The sequence below is a fragment of the Nansenia antarctica genome (assembly GCF_963989245.1).
Source record: "Nansenia antarctica genome assembly, chromosome: 3".
Taxonomy (NCBI): Eukaryota; Metazoa; Chordata; class Actinopteri; order Argentiniformes; family Microstomatidae; genus Nansenia; species Nansenia antarctica.
Window position 1 is genome coordinate 47,301,382 of NC_137688.1, and position 22,846 is coordinate 47,324,227.

Here is a 22,846-nt window from a genome sequence, read left to right on the forward strand (position 1 = left end):
CGTTTAGTTTTTCGTGCGTCTCCGTGTCAGATTTACAAGCGTTGCGGTCGTTAGTCAAGTTCTCTGCTGTACAGGGAAGGTTGAGAGTTCAGAAGGGTGTGGATGCGTCGCTCGCTCCAGCTTGGGCGAGTCCTGATGACTTTGGGTAGAGATGCGGGCAGAGCTTTGGCAACGTTTTTTTGAGGCGGTGGCAGCCGTTCCCCTCTAGATTCTTTGTGCGCACGCGGGGGTGGTGGTGGTGGTGGCGGTGGTGGTGGTGGAGTTGAGGGTCTTGGGGGCGGCTACTGTTCAACATAAGCAAGTCGCCAATGGAGGGGGCAGACAGGGGGAGAGATGCTGGTCTCACATGCACTCAAATTCATCGATGCGCTGTTTGGTGTTGCCCGAACGGATCTGACGGAGGGTCTTGTACTTGTCACGGCCCGCCTTGACGTTTTCGGCGTGCAGCATGTCGTTCTGGGTCTTCTTGGTTTCGTCTCTGGCGTCGGCTAGTTCTGAACTCAACGTCTGAGACATGGATGAGGAGGAAGGGAGAGGGAGAGAGCGAGGGGAGGGGAGGGGTGATAGAAAGGAAGAAAATCGTGAATAATACAATCCAGTCAGAAGCCGTAGAAACATAGAAACGTCTCTTATAACAGAGAATGCATTTAGCCACTATACGATCAGTGTTTCCATCGACGCCTATACGGGTCAAAACGGCTCCACAAAGACCACAGAGGGACACAGCCAGTCAGAACAAGGTCGGGGGGGGGGGAACACTGACCTGCAGCTGCTTCTTGACCCGCTCGTTCTTCTGGGCCTCGGTGACGCGCTCCTCCTCGTTGCGCAGGTCCAGGACGCTGACGCCCTCGTTGCAGAGGTCGGCGCTGGCCTCCTCGTGGTTCTCGTCATGCTCGTCCTGCTCCCCCTCCCCCGAGCTGCCGGCCGGAGCGCTCAGCACGCTCTTCAGCTCCTCCTTGGTCTTCTCCAGGTCATCCTGGGCTGACAGGGCCTGGGGAAGGGGGGCGGTGGGGGAGGAAGGATGAGGGGGCTGGTCTCTCACAGAAAACAGCATGGCAAGAGGCCTAAAGCCACAGACGTGCTTAAAACGCTCGATCAAGGAGGTCAAAAAACTGCTTTCACCTTCTGAAGGTCTCTCTCTCTCTGTTCTAACCAGTAATACCGAGCACATATTCTACAATTGATTTGGACTTTCTCGACTGTCTTGGTGTTGGTCATCACATACAGTAGGATGGACAGTATACATAGTGTAGGAGGTGGGGTGGGGGCGGTACCTTGTGCTGCCATTCAGTGGCCTCCTCATCCTTTTTCCTCTTGGCCTCCTCCAGCAGAGCGATTTTGGCTGTGAATTCGCCCAGCTCAGCCGCCTGCGAAGTGGGAAGCAACACAGAAACACACAACCCCTGTGGTCACACAGCTCCACACGAGACGAGGCCCTCAGCCAAAGGTCTGTGATGTTTAACATCCTGTCCACGGCACTTAGTGGTTAGAAGGCTGGTTCAGGGTGATTATGTAGTAAAACGTTTATAGGCAAACTTTGAGGTCGAGATGCTGGCTCATCATAACCACATGTCATGGAATGTGCGTGCATTGAAGAGAGATAGAGATAACACACCCGTAGTTATGGCTGGTTGCATATTGCAACAGAAAAAAGGCAATATAGTGAAATAGTATGACTGACAAGATTCACAAGTTACTAATAACAGGAGCGTAAGTTAATTATTATAATGAAGGATTCCACATTTCCTAACCCTAACCCTGGACCCACTCTCCCAGGGTGCATCAAAAGAGAAGGGTCTTCCTCTCCTTCATTTGCACTGAAAGGTGAAGTTGGAAAGGTGAAGTTGGAAAGGTGAGAGCAAATTGCCGGTAAGCTTCCACCATGTTGCTTTCACCGATCCAGTGTTGCAAGATCAGCAGTGGACAGAGGAGGAGGAAGAAAGGATGCCACATTGAGATGCAGCACTGGTGACGTGTCCGCACACGCACACCCACCCACCCACACACACACACCAGTTGCTCCTGTGTCTTCAACTGGTCGGCGGCCTGTTTGGCCAGTTCGGCCTTGGCCTCCTCCGCTGCCTCTCTCTCTATCTCCAGCCTCTCTGCCTCCTCCCTCGCTCTCTTCCTCTCGTGCTCCAGCTCCAGGGCTCTGCGAGTCTGCTCCTCCAGCTCTGTCAACGTAAACACACACACACACACACACGTGAACAAGCATCACTTTGAATAATCCTTTATGACCTCCCGCCGCCCCCCCTTTTCAAACATTCTCTAACTCTGCATTCAGAATCCCTGCAGTGTACCATCCCCCATCCTCCAATAGGAGGCTCTCTTGATCCCTCTAAAGAATAATTCCCACAGAGATAATGGTCAAATGCCAGAAAACATTCACCAGTATGTATCTGTCTGACCGCTGTTTAAACTAACCGTGGTTTACCCTACTTTACCCAGGTAAACCCGTTTACACACATCGGTGCAATAGAGGTAGAATGGGACGGTATGGGTGGGGTAAAAGGATAGAGAGGAACCCACTGCAAATTAACTTTACCAGCATTAAACTGGCACCATTTGCAGACCCCTTAAACTGCAATTGACTGGTAACTTGACTGTGTGTGTTAAGAGTTACAAGATTTAGCGGTATGCCCTTGCCCCAGTTGAGTGGACACAAGACAACAGTAACAGTAAAATACCGGGAATGTAGCAGGAAATGCCTCTGTGTCTGGCCTAAGAACACGAGTGGCGGAGACATCCAGACATGTTTCAACAAGCTACGTCTGAAGAGGGTGTGTGACAACCCACCAGCACATATACAGTATGGATCAGAAATGAAAGGCGGGTGTTTGTCCATCCATCGCTTCCGCACACGTCCGGCACACAGACACACAACAATGCAATGTGATAATGAATGATTACACAGAAATGCGGTGGGGTGGCATGCTATCAGGGGTACATTGGGGTCTAATAGGGGGAGGGGTTAAATAAAGGGGGTCAAAACACCTCTTCTATAAGTGATGAAGGGGAGGTTTGTAAAAAAGGTGTTACTGACTGGACTTCATGTTTACCTGTTGCTGTTAGCAGGCCTATAAGAAGTTAAAGAGATGATAGTTTAGTCTTAGGCGAGAGAGAGAGAGAGCGTGATATGATGCAGAGGGGGGGACCCTGTTGCGCTGGTAAAGTGAAACACCATTGTCACATCTAGCGGAGAAAAAATCATCTTTGGCCCTTGATAGTGTTGAATCTCCACTTTGGTCTACAACAACAACAACAACAACAACAACAAATAGAGAGACTGACGATTGCAAGGATCGGCAAAATGTTATCTGTCAATCAAAGTTGGACTGTTGTGTTCCGAAACGTATTTTTTAATAATATTTGCACATTGCCCACAACAGGGTTTCCGTTAACCGGTAATTACCGGTCTTTGTCCGGTAAAATTTGTTGAAGTCCGACAAATTGAAAACTCGTCGGACAAAATGTCCGGTGAAAATCTGGCTTCGGGCCACCATCTTCAGCTGAGCACCAAACACACACACACCCACACACACACAACACCGCCTGAGAGAGAAGGACCCGCCCCCTCCAGCCAGCCTATAGGCTAACCAAAGGGGGCGGGTCCCTCCCTCCCGGGCAGTGCCGCGCGTGCACGAGTGTGTGCGTGCCCGGCGCCCAGCCGAAAATGGTGGCCCGAAGCGGAGCGCCTTAACTTTATCGCACAATAACAAGGATAACAAACGAAACGGACAACATTTACACTAAGATGGAGACAAACTTCAGCGATATGATCTAACAGCCGGTCTTCAGGACGACATACAGACCCGTATGAGCTTACAGGGCTATCCCCTAAGTATGATTTGACAGGCAGCTAAACGAAATGCCTTCCCAACCAGCGAGACCTGGGGGGTATTCCATCAACGTCGCCAAATGAAAATCCAGGCTCACCCCGACAAGTCTCGCGAGATCTATCAAGGTATGCCTGGATCTTTTTAAGAGTCTCGCGAGACTTAACGAAATAAGCCCAGACCCTCCTCCAGCGACGTCGACGGAACACCCCCCTGGTTATAGAAATGACGTTGTTTTATTGATAAAAAAAAAAAGGGTAAAACTGGAAAGAGAAAATAGAAAACTCACATTAATCCCAAACAATTTAACAAACTTCAGTTAACGTAATGTGGAGTCCGTTCATTGATCGATGCTGTCTGTTCAGTTCCCAGTGAGGCGCCCGTTCAGCGCTGGACATAATGGCATAGCGCGCATGCGAATCATGTTATATTATTATAGCTCGCATCTAATCGTATCGGATGAGAAATAGACATTAAATGGCATATATAGGCCGCTACACAACAGTAATCACCGCGACAAACAGCTATATTAGATTTTTTTTTTTTTTTATATGATTTTGAAAAAAAAAAATATATATATATTTTAATATGATGACCGGAATATATCACGTTTGTCCGGTAAATCGAAATCTTCCCGGACACGATGTCCGGCGGCAATTTTTTCTAACGGAAACCCTGGCCCACAAGCCATCGGTGTGGTCCTTCTGTAGGTGTCTATATGCTGTATCTGTTTTGTCCCCAGACACCTTCCTCCTATTATTGCACATTTACCTGTGACGCAATCACTTTACCAGCATATACAGTAGGTCAGGTCAGGCCTCATTAGCATACAGCTAGAGACAGACCAACAGACATCCTGGACCCATAGCAGCACCATCAATCAAGGCTTACTAGGCATATACACTTCACAGTGCAAAGTGTACACCTAATATAGCCCAAGGAGAATCAGACATGGATAACGTTAAAAACACTTAAGCCAAGTTTCTGTCTTAAAGTTTTTTTTGTTTTTTTTGTCAGGGACTAGGCTTAGCCAATCAACGTCTGGAAAACCTGTTTCATAACATTCAGAGATGGAAAACCATGTCAAGTATAACTCAAGACAGTGAGTATGTCAACATGCACACTAATAATCCCTGTAATATTAATATTAACAATATTACCCTGCTTAATAAAAAATATTGCCTTATTTACAAGTAAGGGCAATAATCTAAGTATTGTGTGCCTGTCAATATACTCAATGTCTGGCCTTCAGCTGGGCTTGAGACCTTTATTCCCCTCTGCAACAAAGTAGGCTTTGACTTGGCGTGAAGGCTGAATAAAGCTGGCCTGTCAGACCTCTCTAGTGGCAGTGCGTGAGGGCGAGGGAGCAGAGAGCCAGCCGTGAACCAAGGCGTGACGGGCCGACCAAGATACCTTTCTGGGCCTTCATCGTCTGCCCCTCGATCTGCCTCAGCCTCAGGATCAGCTCATCCTTCTCCCGCTCTATTCGGTCCTTCTCCTTCTCCGCATGTTCCCGCTTCTTCTTCTCGTTCTCCAGCTGGGCCCTGGGAAGAGAGGAAGAACCAGAATTATAGGAATTATTCATATCCAGAAAAAACAACAACACCAACACCAACAACAACAACAAGCAACACAATCCTGAATTCAACTGAGATTGTATGAGGAAAACCTCCTGATCTGGAATATCTGTTGAGATGCTAACAATTTGATACGTGTATCATAGAATCAAATCACTGAGGACTAGCATCGTAATCCACAACTAGGTGTGTATCTCCTCTCCTATCTTACAGCATGAATTCCAATCAGCTTAGTACCACCGCCTGCTCTCTCTACACCTTACACCTCCATCTAATAACAGATCAAGAGGAACAAGACATAGTGGATCCACCTGTCTGTCTTGTTGTTGTTCTGGCACATAACTTCAAGGAGAAAAATATTTGAAAAATATTTGTTTGATTCTTCTGGTTATTTTCCTCCTCTCTGAAATGTTGAATGGCTACCTATTGTTTCGGTTGGTGAGATTGGAGAGACGCTTCTGGCAGCCATACTCCACCATGTTGAAGTATCTGACAATGGGTGGACTTTTACAAAACCTTATAGTCGCTCTCTCTGACCTTTCGTGAGCTTAGAATTCTAAGGTTCTATCTCCATTTAGGGTAGTTTAGAGATATTGAGTGTCAAAGTTTTTACATTCCATTATGTTTTGTGAGTTGGAACCTTTGTATTTTATTAATTACTAACTAAAACATTTCAACATTTAAAAAATAACACCACACAGGCATTAATAAACACCTAATGGATCAGATTATGTAAAAAACTAAATTTTGACCAAATATAATTCTAACGTCACGTTTTCCTCCCTGCTGTGTGAACATACTCAGGTGCTTGGCTCCTGGTGCCCACCAGGCCACAGTGGGCACAGCATCATCAGCATTGTACGTGTGTTCTCAGATTATATATTTTTCCCTTACGGCTTTAGAACGATATGCGTCTATTTGCGACAGTATCCAAAACGCATTGTTTAACGCCCTGTTTAACGTATTCTCAGCTGATATACATTTTATATACGGTAGGTTTCCTTTTTTCTGTTTATATTACCAGATTATTAGAAGCTAAGTATTGTAATCTGAGCCACCGGTATTCTACAGTCTAACAGTGGCAGAGGTGGTCAGCTCTGGTGGTCACCAGTCAGCTCTCATATCCAGGACCGATACGTGCCTGATTTGCTTTCGTGACTTAAGCCAATAAACATCTGGGTGACTGAAGGCCGTGGTAGTTTCACCGTGGTATATGAGCGTGCTCCTGTACCTCTCCATCTGTTTGTGGTGTTTCTCCTCCCTGGCCTGGGCCTTCATCTGCTGGACCTCGATGGTGTCGGGCTTCCTCCTCCTCATGTACAGCTCGTGGTTGCCCATACACAGGGCCAGGATGCGCTTGTTGATCCGCAACCGTGGCGCGTAGAACACAAAGTCCTACCAGAGAGAGAGAGAGAGAGAGAGAGAGAGAGAGAGAGAGAGAGACAGAGAGAGATCCATGTTGAGAGTCAGTTGAGAGAATGGATGCTTTAGAACCGAAAATACAGATATGCTTACCCAATTCTAAAGTAAGTCATTCTTTAAATGTAATACTTATTTCTTAAATATTTACGGTTCATCTATTTGTAATGAGATCAAGGATAAGGATCTGTGTTTATATGATGTGTGTGTGTGTGTGTGTGTGTGTGTGTTGCTGTGTCATGCATATAAGGCAACAAAGATGTAATGGTAGACGTACTGGTGCTTTCTTGTCTATGGGTTTGATGACAAACTTCTTATCGTTGAAAGAGATGTTTCGGATCTCGCTCCAGGGAAAGCCGATCTTTGGTGTCAGTCTACGGGGAAACGTTTAGATCACTGTTAGTGGATGCACAATAGACTTAAATCCAAACGTCTTGCAAATCATCCTAAATTCATGATGTAATCTTTGGGTAAGACAAGTAACTTTCTTCTTCTCAAGACATGCACTATAAAATCAGCCAGCAGATGGCGATAAGAGTGACAGACCAGCTGACCATTACGAGTCAATTGGAATACTGAAACTCTGATCACAAATCAGTTTCCTCACTGCTGCAGGACTTGGCACCATAACCCACGCATCCTGCCAACAGTGGCCTCTTACCCAGTGATATGCACTGCAGTGCTGGCTAGAGGAAGACTTGAGGTCATAGTTGGGGACAGATAGAGGGAACACTAGCCCTGTCAAGGAACAACCCATAGCAAGACTGGAATCATTTTCAGCCAGACAGTGAAAATTCTACCTAACCTATTAAGATGGCGTTAAAAAAAAGAATCTTGCTTACCAGCCATCCCATCCTTTCATAGGCATACAAGTGAAAAGAGAAGAGGAGAGAGGGATGGACCCTGACCAGAAACAACTCCTAGCACTCTCCTCCCTACACTCCTGTAAACCTCAAACAGTTGAATATAGGGTATAAGCACGATGGAGAACATCTCTCCTAGCCTATCTATGGACAAGATGGGGCCCAACCTGCGACCATGTTGCTTACCTATGGTCGCAGACTAGGCTCAACTGGTAGAGCATGGCGATAGAAGCGCTCTAGAAGAGACACTGAGCCCTCAAATTGAGAACCTATAGCAATGGTCTCTTACTTCCTCGTCTGCCCCCCCCCCCCCCAATGTACTCAAGCATATATACATACAAATATATACATGTTTGGTATTGAGGGTCTTGTAGTTTTTCAGATTTGCAGTGTGTGCTAATCTCATAAGACAGACAAACATTAGCTGACATATTTCTGACATTGTTGGGACATCATTGTGGCATGGTTGAGACATGGTTGAGACATGGTTGAGGCAGCCTCACTTGTCTTCGTGCTCGTAGATGTTGAGTCCTAGGGCGTCGACACCCAGCCACAGCTCCGTTCCCTTCTTGTTCTTGATCTCAAAGTAGTTGACGCCGTACATCTCCAGGTCCTGGGCTATCTTCAGATACTCCATCATAGAGTCCTCCCTGAGGGGGAAACCATGCACCAAGACAACATTTTTGGCACAATGACGACTCACATTTCTGTCATCTAAATCTTCCTCTGTGGGGAGCCATTCAACGGAGACATGAAGACATTTACAAAGACAAGAGAGACTCACTTGCACATTTGCATTAACCGCCATCGTTCAATACAAAGACGCAAACCCACCTGAGCATGCCTCTGTGCTCCTCGTGCCAGGTCTGTATCCTGTCCTCCCACTGCTCCTTGGTTAGCTTGTGCTGCTCCAGAACTCTACACAACACAATGACAGTCAGTCAGGCAAACATAAGCCTGTCAACATAGAAAACATGTGTAAAGAGATGTGTGAGAGTGTGTGTGTGTGTGTGTACATGAGAGACTAGGTTCAACAACAGACGGTTCCTTCTAGATCTCTGAATCTCTCTGATCTCGTGAATAACTTCAGCGGGTGGTTCCAGCCCCAATGGCCAGGGTCATTTCCTTACAGCCTGGTCTGAGAGAGGGGCCTGGCGTCAAAGACCAAAGTACTGTGCCCCAGGCTGACTGGAAGTCAGTTACAAACTAGCCTGCATCTAATTAACACCATTTACAGCTGCTGGCAGAGTCACTTAGCAGGACACGCTGCCGGAGGTGTTAGAGGTGTGTGTGCCCCTGCAGCGGAGCAGCACACTGGACACATTGGATGAGATAGCAGTGAACACTGTGGTTGCTTCCCAAGAACACATGTTATCTACACATCTCTGATATTTCCTGCTGTACCTCAATCTATCGCCGATGGAGATTCCTTGAAGACAGGTTTTTTGTTTTTTTTGCCCATTTAAAAACTGGAGAAAATGCCCTTTTATGGTGCATAAGAGCTCAGTTTCTGAAGTAAATCATGGCCTCTTCATCCTCCCTTCCCCAAAGTGTTATGTTTTTTTTAGCAGACTGACATTCTGAATTGAACCTGCATTTCTTTTTAAGAGACCCACAAAGGCATGACAGAGGCCCTACAAGTCAACTGTGGAGTGCGGAGGTCTTTTGGTAGGTTTAAGATGAGGCTTATCATCCTTTGTGATTGCTGATATGCATTGTTAAATTCTAGAATTCAAGTAACAATTCTCACCTCTGTGGCAGCAGTCTATCGTGGGTGAGGTAGCCAGGCTTGTGGATGTCTTTGTTGTAGTCGGCGTACTTGGCCTGGACAGAGTAAGAGGCCAGCAGAACGGCCGTCTCCGGAGGGCAGTAGTTCTCATCATTCAAGATGGCCTCCTTCACCTAGAGGAAAACCCCAAAAAGGAGAGGGAGAGAGAGAGAGAGAGAGAGAGAGAGAGAGAGAGAGAGAGAGAGAGAGAGAGAGAGAGAGGGAGAGAGAGAGGGAGAGAGAGGGAGAGAGAGGGAGAGAAAGGGAGAGAGAGGGAGAGAGAGGGAGAGAGAGAGAGAGAGGGAGAGAGAGGGAGGGAGAGAGAGACATACACAGAAGGGATGAGAGACTAGTGGTCAGGAGAGTTACTTAGATACCCCCTTGCCTTTCCTACTCCCAAGTACTGGCAAATCAACTGTTTTGAAACCAGGTCAACTCTTTCCAGCACTGACTAGCTAGGTTCTCCTCCCTGGTGGGGATATCTTCAAGAGTGTCACCTGAAGGAAGAAAAGTCTCTGGGTGATTTCCTGGATCAGCTCCTCCGACACGTCCTCGGGGAAGAACTTGGCGCGGAACTTGAACTGCAGCGGGTTCTCTTTCTTCACGTCCTGCTGGGTCACCTGTAGAGGAACGTCACACACACACACACACACACACACACACACACACACACACACACTCAATGGCCGAGTCCCATTTCTCCACATTGCCGTCTGTGGCCCTGGGAAACACTCCCGACACTTCAGAATGGCATGGAACCGATTCATGATAGATTAAAAGTCTGTTCGATGAGGAAATGGCATTTAACCAACATTGGTTCTCTTAAGGAGCTGGCTATTATCAGTGACAGTGGACACTCGTCTGTCTAAGACCTCCACGGGTTCTCTCTCGTCTCATTCTCAGGTCTTAAGAGGTTCAGATCCAGAAGACTTTCCAACTGAAACCACTTGTTAAAAGAAATCCTGTCATAGATCACCCTTGACAGCCCTGCACTGCTCGAGGGGCTGCTGGAGGATTTCCAACTAAACGCACGCACACACACACACTGATCCTTTTTCCTCGCCCACTGCATACACACAAGCACACACTGAGACGTGCACAGGCACCCCACACACTTTTACAGCACTTCAGAGCAGGGGGGGGGGGGGATTCAGTTGGAGGATCGTTTTCCCTCGTTTGGCTTTAGTCTGACAGGAAGCCTGTGAAAGTGCACATCTGAGGCCCTAACCAAGCCTAATAACCAGCTGAGTCTGACTACTGGCTGCCACGCTGGAAATGGAGGAGGGGAGGGGGAAGAGAAAGACAGACAGACAGACAGACAGACAGATGGACAGAGACAGACGCATTCTGAATAAATTCAAAAGCCCTTATAAACAAGTGTTTTTTTGGACATGACAGAGGACTGAGTAGTAAGGTGACTGAAGTACAATTTTCTGCATTTGGATATTTATGTTGCATTTAGTTTTAGAAAGAGAGACTATTTTTTAAATGTTGTAATATATTGTAAGGAAGGGGCAGGACACGTCCTCCTGTCCCCTCCTGAACGCACTAGTGTAAATTTGGTAAATTTGTGTTGGATAAAACTTTTTTTCTTTTATATGTTTTTATATGTTTATTGTGTATTGTGTTAACCCTAACCCTAAAAATCTAATCAAACCTCTCCGCTCACCTTCTTGTTGAGCTTCAGCCAGGTGCTGTAACCCTTGCTGTCCACATACTGGAGGCCAAAGAACCAGACCTCTCGAAGGCCCACCGTCTTCACCACCTGGAGGCAAACAGGAAAACCGCAGAAATTAAATGAACTGAAATTACACTTTTGAGAAGGGTTGTTTGAACACTTGTGTGAAGTGGCTGGTCTCATACAGTAACATTAAAAACAGGTCCGTCTGTCCGTCATCCGCCGCACACCCCCCCCCCCCCCATCTTCCAGTGTCAGTCACAACCAGGTTAGGGACACACAGGTTGGTTGGACAGGAGGGGACAAAGACAAACACTGTCTCTTTCATTCTATCCAACCAGCCAAAGCGATGTCAGTGAGGTATTTCTGCCTCAGCTACTGCCTGCATGTTGTGTACCAGTTAAGGAGTGTGTTTGTTACCCTTACGCCTCACTGGAGTCTCCACGGCAACGCTCCATTCCTCCCATAATGGGCCCAGGGCACAACATTAAACCCAGGGAGCGTTATTAATTGACATGCAGCATATTCTAATATCCACTCTAACTGCAGTAGCAGACGAAGCGCATGGCCATAACTCCTTCTGGGGAGGGGGGGTGGGGGCAGGGGCGTTCTCTTTTCACATTGTCCTTTCATCCAGACCAGCACAGTACAGCTCGGTTTGGCTCAGTGGTGTGAACATTTATTTCTTTATTTATTTTTTGCCCAGTTACCACCTCATATTTGTTTTATGACCCAGTGCAATCACTTTCTCCATTACATCTAAAGTAGGCTATTACAAACAAGATTAAGATGTCAACTTATTTTCCCGATATAAACCAGGGAGAATGGCCCTGGGCGGACACAGCCCCCTAGACCCCCGTGCTGCTGACTATATCATATGAATATTTCAGCTGATGGCATGAATACTGCAGCGTGTGTACATGTATGGGCAGCCTGCTCTGGCTCCATGGGGGGCCTGGGCTGCCATGGCGGACGCACGCACACACACACGCGCGTATTTGACAGGGCCGGATCATTGATACTGGAAGGGGGCGCACATGGCCCCCCCAGGTAATGTATTTGGGACGTCTAATCACTGCACATAGACACTGACATATTAAAGCTGATGGGCATCCCAACACCAATAGTTTCACAGTGGAAGTGAACAGACGTCCCCCTCAGGCCCATGGAGGGCAGAGGCCTCTGCTTACCTGGTCGAACAGCTGCTTGCCTGTGGTGTTGGGCTGGATGGCAAACTCCAGCTCTGCGTCCATGGTGGTCACCCGCACATTGATCTAAAAGGACAAGACAAACAACACAAGGCATTAGCATGATTGATTAGTATGATTGCATGATTTATTAATGTTGGCTTCCTGTTCCTTCTGCCAAATAATAACAACAACAACAACAACAACAACAACAACAACAACAAGGCTTTGTTTGGAACAAGAAAGTCCCACTTATACGTTACATTTGATTGGATAGAGATAGTGATTACAGTGTTTCCTCTATATGCATTTATTCGTGGCGGGCCGCCACGAATGAATTTCCTCCGCCACTAATTGATTCAGACAGTCCACTTTGATTCAGGCTGCGCAGAAAGGCAGCGAGTTATTATGACCGGAGAACAGAAAAAAAGCAGATTGAAGCTAGATTTAGGCCGCTTCCAGACCTACATTTCGTTACGATTTAGGGCGTAGTTAGTTACAATATGTTATGTTGCAATTAACCTCGTCGTTTGTGTTCGCACTGCAATCGAGACTGAATCGCTCTCAACAGGCGCGCGGCGCTTTCAAAACAGTTTTGTGATTGGTCCGAATTTAGCGGGACATTTGGATTTCTCTCTTCGCCCGTCGCCGGTCCCTTTAATCCCGTAAACGTATCCTAATCGAAAATGCAACATCATCAGCGACAACTGTGGGTTATTGCATTTACTGCTGTTCTCTGGTTCATGTTCTTATACCAGTGCTCAGTATAGAGTATTTTAAATGAACATTCGTAATGTATGTCTCTGATGTTCATGGTCAACTAAATCAGCCTATTTTGTGAAACAAATAATGTTCCCGCTAATGGGTTAACCGAGCATTCTCGCACCTAACGCTAGCTTCGAACTATTCATAGCAATATGCGTGGGGCAAAAATAATCTATTGCCTCTAAAATCACCACGAACAGAACGGCGGAGGTACGGGTAAGCAGGGCTCATGTTGGTGTCCTCAAAGGTAAGAGTTGGTTTTCTTTAACTCAACTGATAGCATTACCTTGCTGTTGTTGTTTACCGAATGCTCCATCTGACTGTCACACTGTGATTTTACTTGTGTAAACAGTTAATGAGTAACGTTAGCCGGTTTTGTGCGTGTACTCTCATGTAGGCCTACTTCGTATTGATGAGCTGATGATCTTTCATTGTGTGTGTAAGGGCCTTTTTTAGAGTCCTCTCGGTACTCTAAAAAGCAGAGTGTTCCCCTTCCTAGCGGCCTCCTTCCCAGAGTGCTGTGGGGCGGGGAAGGGGAGCTGGCCCAGTCATTGGCTGCTGTCTGAGCGGAGCTGGCACCAGGCCTGCCACACAGATGATGGAACGGGACTGACCCCGAGGGCATCCTAAATCCTTCCGACACACACACAGACACACTATGACCTGCCTCCCCGAAAGACGATAGACGATGGAGACAAAGAGAGGAGAGAGAGAGACCGGGCAAGAGAACGAGTGAGTGTGAATGAACGCGAGCGAGCGAGCGAGAAAGGGAGAGAAAGATGATCCCAGGTGCACTCCCGGTGGGATAGTGTTACAGTAGAGTTACAGTACCTTTGTCACCCATGGAGAGAACCTGCTTCCCTTTCTCTCCCTCTTCCTCTCTCTATCATTAATTACCCATGAAACCTCAGGAACTAGTATACACATTCTCCATCCCTCTTCCCCTTAAGCACAGGCAAACTGCCATTACACCCCCCACCCCCCCCACCCTCCTCCTCCTCCTCCTCCTCTCTCTGTGTCTCCCTCATTCTCTCTGTAAGTCTGTATGATTAATAATCCATGAAACGTTTGCATATAAAGCTCATGGCGGTACTGGGACTCCGTCCCACACAAAACCAGACCATAGGACTGTACTCTGTCTCACCATCATTAATTACCCATGAAACCTCCAGTACATTTTATCTGCCTTGTCATTCTCCCATGAAAGCTCTTGAACGACCTCACCATCGACATGCAAGGAGACATGAGCCAGTTCAACCAGGCGTTGGCATTCCAAAAGGAAAGTGGCATTGCGGTCTCCTTTAAGAAAATGGGGGGGGGGGGAGGCAGAGCTGAATCCCAACAACCCATAAAGACATCGCACAACTGTTCATATTTCACACCTCAAATGAGGATAATAAAACGTTGCTTTTAGGGATGCACCGAAATGAAAATTCTTGGCCGAGGCCGAAGCCGAATTTAAGGAAACACTTGGCCGAATACCGAATACCGAATGTGTATCGGCAGTTTTTAATTTGATCATTGCATAAACTAAATACATTTTGCTTTTTATTCATGCTTCTCAAAGAAAGAAATTGAGATTGAAAAAAAAGAACTTTTATATATAACTTATTATAACTAATTATCGTGGGATTTAATCTCTACTGCTTTCCAGGGTTCAAGTTAATGATATTCATGATTTGTCTCTACATAGGCTTCAGAAAGTATTTAGACCCCTTCACTTTTCACATTTTTGAATAGATTTGCCATCAATCCACACACAGTAATATAATCTAAGTAAAAACGTTTTTTAATGTTTGCAAATGTATTAAAATGTAAATACAGAAATACCTCATGTACATAAGTATTCAGACCCTTTGTCACTCTTAAAATTAGGTCAAATGCTAAATGTCTTCAACAAGTCATTCAACAAGTTGAATTGAGTCCACCTGAGTGTAAGGATAATAGTTCATGTTATTTCAGAATGAATATCTTTTGTTTTTATAGTCTCTGGTTTGCATAGAAACCACCGCATGATACAGCTGCATGTCATAAACTCGTGTAGAACAGCTGGGAGTCTGAATATGTTTTCAACAAGGCAACAACTCTGCTTCTTCCGCTACGACTGCTAAGCTAACTAGCTAGATGAGTGTAAGGTTGCGTTCGTAAAGTCGCTCTGAGAGCGCTGGAGCGCACACTGGGCCCGACGTCATAGAGAAACCGAGTCATTTGATTGGACGAGAGGCATTCCACGAGTGCTGATCGGACTTCCTGAGTGAATTTACGAACGCAGCCAGTTTTGAAAGCGCGTCGCCTCGCGCCGCGCGCCTGTTGAGAGTTATATTTAATTGTATTGCGTCATCAAAACACGGCCACTATTCGGTGGTAAACATTCGGTGTTTTCACACATTCGGCCGAATACCGAATGTGCTTTATTTTGCGATATTCGGCCGAATACATTCGGTGGCCGAATGTTCGGTGCATCCCTAGTTGCTTTCCTCCAAGTTGTTGGGGCAAAGTTGAGGTATAAAACATTAAAATAGCATCTCATCAGTTTCATTTAAATGATATACCGTAAATCTTAGAATCGTTGCCCCAGGCCTTTATTTGCTTTAACCACAGCTCGCACCCAGCGAGTCCTGCAGGAGGGCTGTTGGAGGCCAGCGGCCCTGCTTGACCCCCACCACTGCTGCCTAACTGCTGCTCAAAGCCGGGGTACGGCAGAGCTGAACAGTCGCTCAGAATCAAACGCTTCACTTGAACAATCTGATAGATCTTTATTTGGGCAGTCCCACTCACATTTTTCATTTTATTGGACAGATACAGTGAAGACAGACAGGAAAGTAAGGAGAAGAAGGGAGATAGGACATGTCAGCAGGGCATGGGCCGGATTGGAACCCATGCCGACATGGGCAAATGTGAACTGCTTTATTTCCCAGACTGTTTCAAGAGGGAGGGCTGACGAGCCTACGAATGATATCCAAGGAATGGTCGCAAGGTTGGCGGTTAAAATAATTGCTCCTAATGAGCGGGCCGGCGCTTCGCATGGTAGCTTGCCGCCATTGGTGTGTGAATATGTGTGTGAATGAGAGGCCGTTGTAAAGGGCTTTGGCATAAGGCACTATATAAGTGCAGTCCATTTACCATCCATTACATCCATCCAGTCATGGTGTCCAGAAAGGTCGATCTCAAGCACCAATTAGTCTCCCTCACAGACTTCTGACTAGTCTGAGGAGCCTAGATAAATGTGCTAAATGGCCCTAAATAATTGACAGCATCAAAGGTCTTCCTCTTCTCGCAAGTGGTTTGAGCGAGGACCAGGAGAGAAGAAAATGACTTCAAATGTGCAGGACTAGAAGATTGACTTCTATGCCTGAGGTTCAGAGCATGGAGTTGAACCGAACCCTGCTAAAGGACATGATAATGATAAACATAGAATTCAACCCAATTTACAATGACCTCAACAAACGAGTCTGTCTAGACTTCATCTCATGGATGACAGAGAGTGTGTATGCAGGACTGGGATGTCCAACTGGGATCAAGCTCCCAGTCACTGACCGCATACTCCCCCGTCAGAAGATTTAGACACCAGTGCAAAGTAAAAAAATCTGCCTTTTTAGGCCTTCCTAACACACTTTCAGACAAGTTGGGGCAGAGGTGTTCTCAACAGGTTGGGTAAGACTTAATAAGCGCAGTCCTCAAACACAGTCCTTTCACAACACGAGACACAGTCAAAACCCAGAGAGTATGAAGTAAGTCGCAGGGGCAAACGCACAGCCCATTGTGCCGCAGAGTGTTATGGAGAACCAAGTGCTTAACAGGGTTTCCGAGTGACTAGTTTTCAATGTCCCTTTCCTTGTGTATGTGTGGAGCCTGCCACAAGCGATCAGCTGTGAAAGAGCTGCCCTTTGTCTGCAATATGTGTGTGTGTGTGCGCGCGCCAAAACACAACAAAGCCACAGAGAGGAGCCTTAGATAGGCCAGACGGCCCTACATAAGCCTGTCCCTGTGTGTGCAGAAGGAGAGGGGGAGGAGAGACAAGACCACATGCCACAGCACTGACACAGCTAATCACACACGCCTACCGACACCAGGAGGAGGGACTTTTGCATACCTCTCCACATAATGTACCGTACATTGTGACTTTTGACGTTGGGGAATTCTTTTTATTATTTTTTTACCTCAAGAATAAATCAAGAAGATCTATGGGGTTTGTGAGATGTGTTCAGTGCCTCACCACATTAAAGGTAATACCTGCTATATTTACCTGCTATATTTCCCACCATACATGTGACTGAGCCAGGAGAGCAGGGATCATTGTGGACTGTCTGGCCAAATGCCACGGCCCATGATCCAAGAGAGGGCTGATTAGAGGAAAGGCCCACAGAGTGTGTGTGTGTGTGTGTGTGTGTGTGTGAGCGTGTGTGTATGTGTGTGCGTGTTCTCTATGTTGTTATGAGGATGAATCTTCACTCCGACAACCCCATCATTAAACGTGCAGCTGTTTGTGTATAAGCTGTTTACAGGGGCTTTGTGAGGGAACGACTCAGACAGGGTGTTACACACATGTACACACACACACACACACACACACACACACACACACACACGACTGCTCTCCTCCAGTCGTAGGGGCTGCTAATCTGTCCCTCTGGGCTCAGGACAGTCATCTGTCTGGCTGGTTAATCCCCCCCCCTGGTCACTGGGAGGGGGAATCCCCACCAACACACACATCCTCAGCAGGGGTAAGGTGCTCAGTGTCCCAGGCCTGTCAGCACTACCAGGGATCAGGGGAGGTTTGAACCTGAACCTGACCCAGAGGCCCCGGTAGGGCAGGGCACGGTAGGGCTCCTTCAAAGCCTAGAACTGAAACATCACATTCAGCTGCTGGTGGTCGTTCTAGTCAATCATGGAATGAAATGTAAGTAAGGGCAGGAGCAACCACATAGGATAAAGTACGGCTTTGTAAGGGACTACGATTTAAGTGTATGTATGCAGAGAATCTGAACGTAGTCGAGAGAAGGCAGTTAAAGGGATTCCCTCCCTAGTGGAGCAAGTGACACAAACTTCTTCTTTTTTTTAAAGTTATTTTTTCTGAGTGGGGCAGTCCCAATCATATTTTTCTTTTTTATTTGACAGATACAGTGAAGATTCAGACAGGAAGGATGGGTGAGAGAGAGAGGAGGGATGACATGCAGGATATGTCCCCGGCCGGAATCGAACCGTGGACCCTGCGGTTACATGGTCAGCGCTTAACCCGCTACGCCACCTAAGCGCCCCGTGACACAAACTTCTAACCGGAAGAGGACAGCAGAAGTGTTGTTAGTGTTGTGCATGTCTCTGTCGTTTGACAGAACTCCCAAAAACTATAATTAGGCCAGGCTGAGATTCAACTCATTTGAAAGTGCAATCAAACACATGGTGCTTGTAATACAAGCCTCTCAGATCAATTCGCACTGAACTTTTCCGCTGATTTACGACGTCTGCAATTAAGACCTCATGTCGACATTTCGTCTGTGACCTTCATCAAGACAGTGGAACGTTCATTGTGCCATTTTTAGCATGAGACTTAGCCTACTTCACTTATTGCCAGAGAGGTCAACAGAGCTAGCTGTCCAACAGGGCTGCAGTGTCGACGAGTACTACACCCCCCCGAAACCCCCTCCCCCTCCCACTTCCACAGGATGTTGACTCAGCTCTCAGATTTATTGGGGCCCCAATTCCAACTCAACAAACAGGAAAAATAGGCACGCGTTGGGGCCACCTGCAGGGGCCCCTTCCTGTGGGGTCTGTCAGGTCATAAACACCCCCACTGAGCTGAGGGGAAGAGGATGGAGGGGGTTGTCAGAGTGACCAGACCCTGCCCTGTCCCATGAATAATGTAGGTTATTCACAGAGGACCCTTCCTTGCCCTGGGCCTGACCCAGAGGTGGGCTCACAGCTCACCAAAGCACAGACAAAACCAAACTAATTTGGTCCGGTTTCAAGTTTACTGATACATCCCATTATATGTATAAGAGAGTAAAATCCTTAGGCTTCAGTTCCTTGACGGGAGAAATAAAGTGGCATTTACTTAAAAGGTCGAGTTTCATTCGACGGTTGACGACAGCGTGATCCATTTTCCCAGGTGCTGCACATCGACCGAAACCTAGGGACTCAAATAGATACGGGGCTTTTGCGCTCTGCCTGACAGAAACTGGTAAGTGGGACGTACTGTTCTCTTGCTCTCCGCTACTGCCTTTGACAGCGATACCCTCTAACAGAGGCGCCGCTATCCGAGGAGCCGCTTTGGGACAGTGCCCTGATGACTGAGGAGACGGGAAGAGAGGATGACATCAGTGCCTGTCCGGGCGCTCCGCTGCCGTCCCCCACAGAGATCCATGAGGGCAGCACAGTGTGCCCCCCCCCCCCCTTTGGTCATGAGACGGCGCCACAATCAGACGATGCCCACCAATACAATTGAAGAGTGACCTATGTAGCACTGTAGCAACTGATATCATATTTAGGGCTGGGACTTTAATTTAAATTTTATTTTGATTCATTAACTACAGAAAAAGTAACACATTAACTAACTATTTTAAACTATTTTTTCGATTAAGTAATTCCAAAGCCTCTAATTAATTAAAAATGTAATCGCGTCCCACCTCTAACAATAACATATGCCATTTGGCTGACGCTTTTTATCCAAAGCGAATTACATTGCAGTGAGTGCATACCTTAGAGTATATATATGGTCTGAGCGAACCCACAACCTAAGAGTTGTTAGCGCAATGCTCTACCAACTGAGCCACAGAAGGCATCTGCTGCTCAAAAGATCAACTTTGCAGTCCAGTCCAAAATGATTCAATCATCTCCTTCCTCTAACAACATTCAAATCAGAAAGGAGAACACAGTCAACCCAACGGTCTATGAAACCCTGCTCCAATCCTCTCCCACAGCACTGACAAAGCTAAATGTCTGCAGTCCACTCTCCCGCATCGCTTGTTGATCAGCACTGCAGGCCAAAAACACTAACAAAAGCCCACTGCACTGTAAACCACTCTACCATCACAGCATGAAAACGAAATCCCCCTACCAAGACTTCCAAAACGTTCTCTTCTTCATCAATGACTTCACCCCCATAGAGAGAGAGAAATTAAATCACATCCCGACTTCACAAGAATCAGTTGGGATTGCACAATAGCTTAAATAAAACCACATGACTCATCTCTTACTGGGCGAAGTGGAAAAAAACAGAGGAGGATTTTTAGCGGACATCTGACACCGTACACTTTGTAGGAATCATTTGTTTTTTGGCGTCGCCTTTGTAGCCCGAGGGCTCTGGTATTCTCTCAATGCCCAATTAGCGGGCAACAATAGCTGTAGTGTTGCAGTGCCAGGGACTGTGACTGAGATGGGCAGAGGGCCTGTGAGCCATGCAGCCCTCCTCACACTATGGCCCTTGTTCACTTGGAAGGAAGCCACCTGGGGGCAGGGGTGACGGGTACATCAATCGCATTGACCAGTCATTTTTATCAAGCACTCACAGAACGAGTTAACCGTATGTTCAAAAGATAGTTCCGTCCATGTGGGACCAAACATGGGAACTGAACATGCAACCTTGATGTTGCCAGAACCTATCTCCGGCCAGCCCCACGAGAAGCAACCAGTCCGACCACAGAGGCTTTAGAATCTGTATTTCTTGTCTCCTTACCCAACTTCCACCGCATCATGGTTGCTGAAAAGAGACTCTCACTCATAACTCTTACCGGTTTAGGCATCTTTGTCTTCTCTCCTCCCTTCACCCGACAGCCCGAGAAGACAAATCCGTCAGAGGACGGGGTTCAACTGCCTGAATTACAGGACCTGGAAGATAAAGACAAAATATCAGTTAGGTGAATGTCGTAACAGGACTCATCAGTGCAACTGCAATGTAAGAGGGCAAAAACAGGGCCAATGGGGCCGTGTGAAACAGAGAACGGAGAGGGTTCGGAATGGGGCTGGGACAAGAGAGACAGACAGAGGACAGCAGGGGAGGCTAGTGGAGGGAGAAATCAGAGGACAGGCTCATTGTAATGCATTGAATGAATGGAATGCATTACATTGAGCCCGTCCTCCAATTTCTACTTCCACCAGCCTCCGCTGGAGGACAAAGTCGCAACATGGTCTACAGATGACAGTTAAGTTAAGACATTAACAACAGAAGACATAGGCTAATACTTTACTGAAACAACCAGGAGCGGCATAGAACTCTCCAACAACTAGCTACTTTTCCAATAGGCCTACTTAAATTTATAAAAGTAACACACCAATGTTGACATGAAATTGTGTAGAGGCAAACATTTGTGTGTGGGGGGGGGGGTGTATTTTTTTCTCAGTATTTATTGAGAAAGCCATAAAAAGCATGGGGGGCGGGTAGTAAGGCAATTGTCAGTGGAGAGTGGAGACTGCAAATACAACAGAGTAATGTGATAACGTGAATCACCTGGTGAAACGTAGTGGGGTTGATCATGCTTGATCCAAATATAGGACTGCTGCCTGGGAGAAAATAATACATGGGCCTGGGAGGGGTCTCGAGAATTTGATTTCTCCATGACATCAGAATCATCTCTGCCTATATGTTCTCAGCCAACCTCTAAACTTGGGGTAAATGCTCCCGCAAACCTACACCACAGTAGCTTTACTGTGTGTCTACAAATGTACATCCAGGGTTCAACCATGGAGCCTAACTCGTAATCTTCCCATCCCAAATCTCATTTTCCTGCGTCATCACACTGAAAACCAGTCGTTGGTCTTTGCAGGATCATCTGGTGGCCTAGAGGTACATCGCTATAATGTCTCACAGTCTATGTACGGCCGTAACAGAAGAGAGGATGAAATGACAGTTTGCCTGTTTGGGCAGGACCTGCGCCAGGCTGTAACATGACACTGAAATGATATGTTAGTGTGACCTGCTGGTTCCGGGCTACAAAGCATGGGCGCTTATGTAAGCACATCACATCAATCAAAAGATGAGGGGCATGTAAGCCTATCAGAGTGGGGAAAACGCTTTCCAACATGGCATTCACTCCATGTCTAAATAGAAATAATATTAATATTAGAGTCTGGCTCGTTGTCAAAAGTTAGCCCACATTGTGACACTGTGCATCTCTCATGCAGCCCGCTGAATGTAGGGTGAAACACTTCTGTGACCCATTACAAAGACATTCAATTTGACCTCTGAGCCAAGTGTTGGTTTACTCAACTAAATGAGTGATGTCATGATCACAGAAATGAAATGAAACGAATGTGTCAATGAAATAAACATATGAGGGCAGTGCAAGCAAATCCAGCAGATCATTGGCAATAAAGTGCTTTAAGCATTTCAAAAAAGATTGAGAACTCAGTTCAGTTTGGTATGCTTGAACGGACTTACGCAGCCACAGTACAGCTGCACGCCCTGCGTAAATACTGCCGTGCGTCAAATGCGTCGCGTAACAGTAGTAGGTTACAAAAGTAGCTGGCGCCTGTTGAGAATAACGGAATTATTTTAAGGCTATTGAGCCTCAATCACTCCTTTTAATATTGTTTGAATTACATTATAAGAAATGGCTATGCAATCGTTCCATTGTCATTGGCACACCCACAAGCTATGTTTTAATATGCGACATAGATGCAACCGGTGATCTACTTTTACATCAGCAGGACTGCAATCGAAACGCGCCAACGCTGCGTTGTACCACCTAGCCCCCCCCCCCCCCCAAAAAAAAATTTGAAATACACATTGTTGCAAACATTGTTAAGGACGTTAAC

At 46.6% G+C, this 22,846-nt stretch overlaps 1 protein-coding gene across 1 annotated transcript; it reads right to left on the reverse strand.

Moving 5' to 3' along the window:
* Window positions 1–342: 342 nt before the first annotated feature.
* Window positions 343–20,871, reverse strand: LOC308153262 (radixin; the record flags this gene model as incomplete). Its single annotated transcript, XM_080526348.1, has 14 exons — window positions 20,824–20,871; window positions 12,335–12,418; window positions 11,136–11,231; window positions 9,964–10,086; window positions 9,449–9,600; window positions 8,533–8,616; window positions 8,202–8,348; window positions 7,113–7,209; window positions 6,648–6,811; window positions 5,253–5,383; window positions 2,014–2,174; window positions 1,275–1,367; window positions 764–991; window positions 343–507 (listed from the first exon to the last, which is right to left on the reverse strand). The coding sequence occupies exons 1-14, from the start codon at window positions 20,833–20,835 to the stop codon at window positions 343–345; spliced, it is 1,737 nt and encodes a 578-aa protein (XP_080382474.1). The 5' UTR covers window positions 20,836–20,871.
* Between the last annotated feature and the right edge of the window lie 1,975 nt (window positions 20,872–22,846).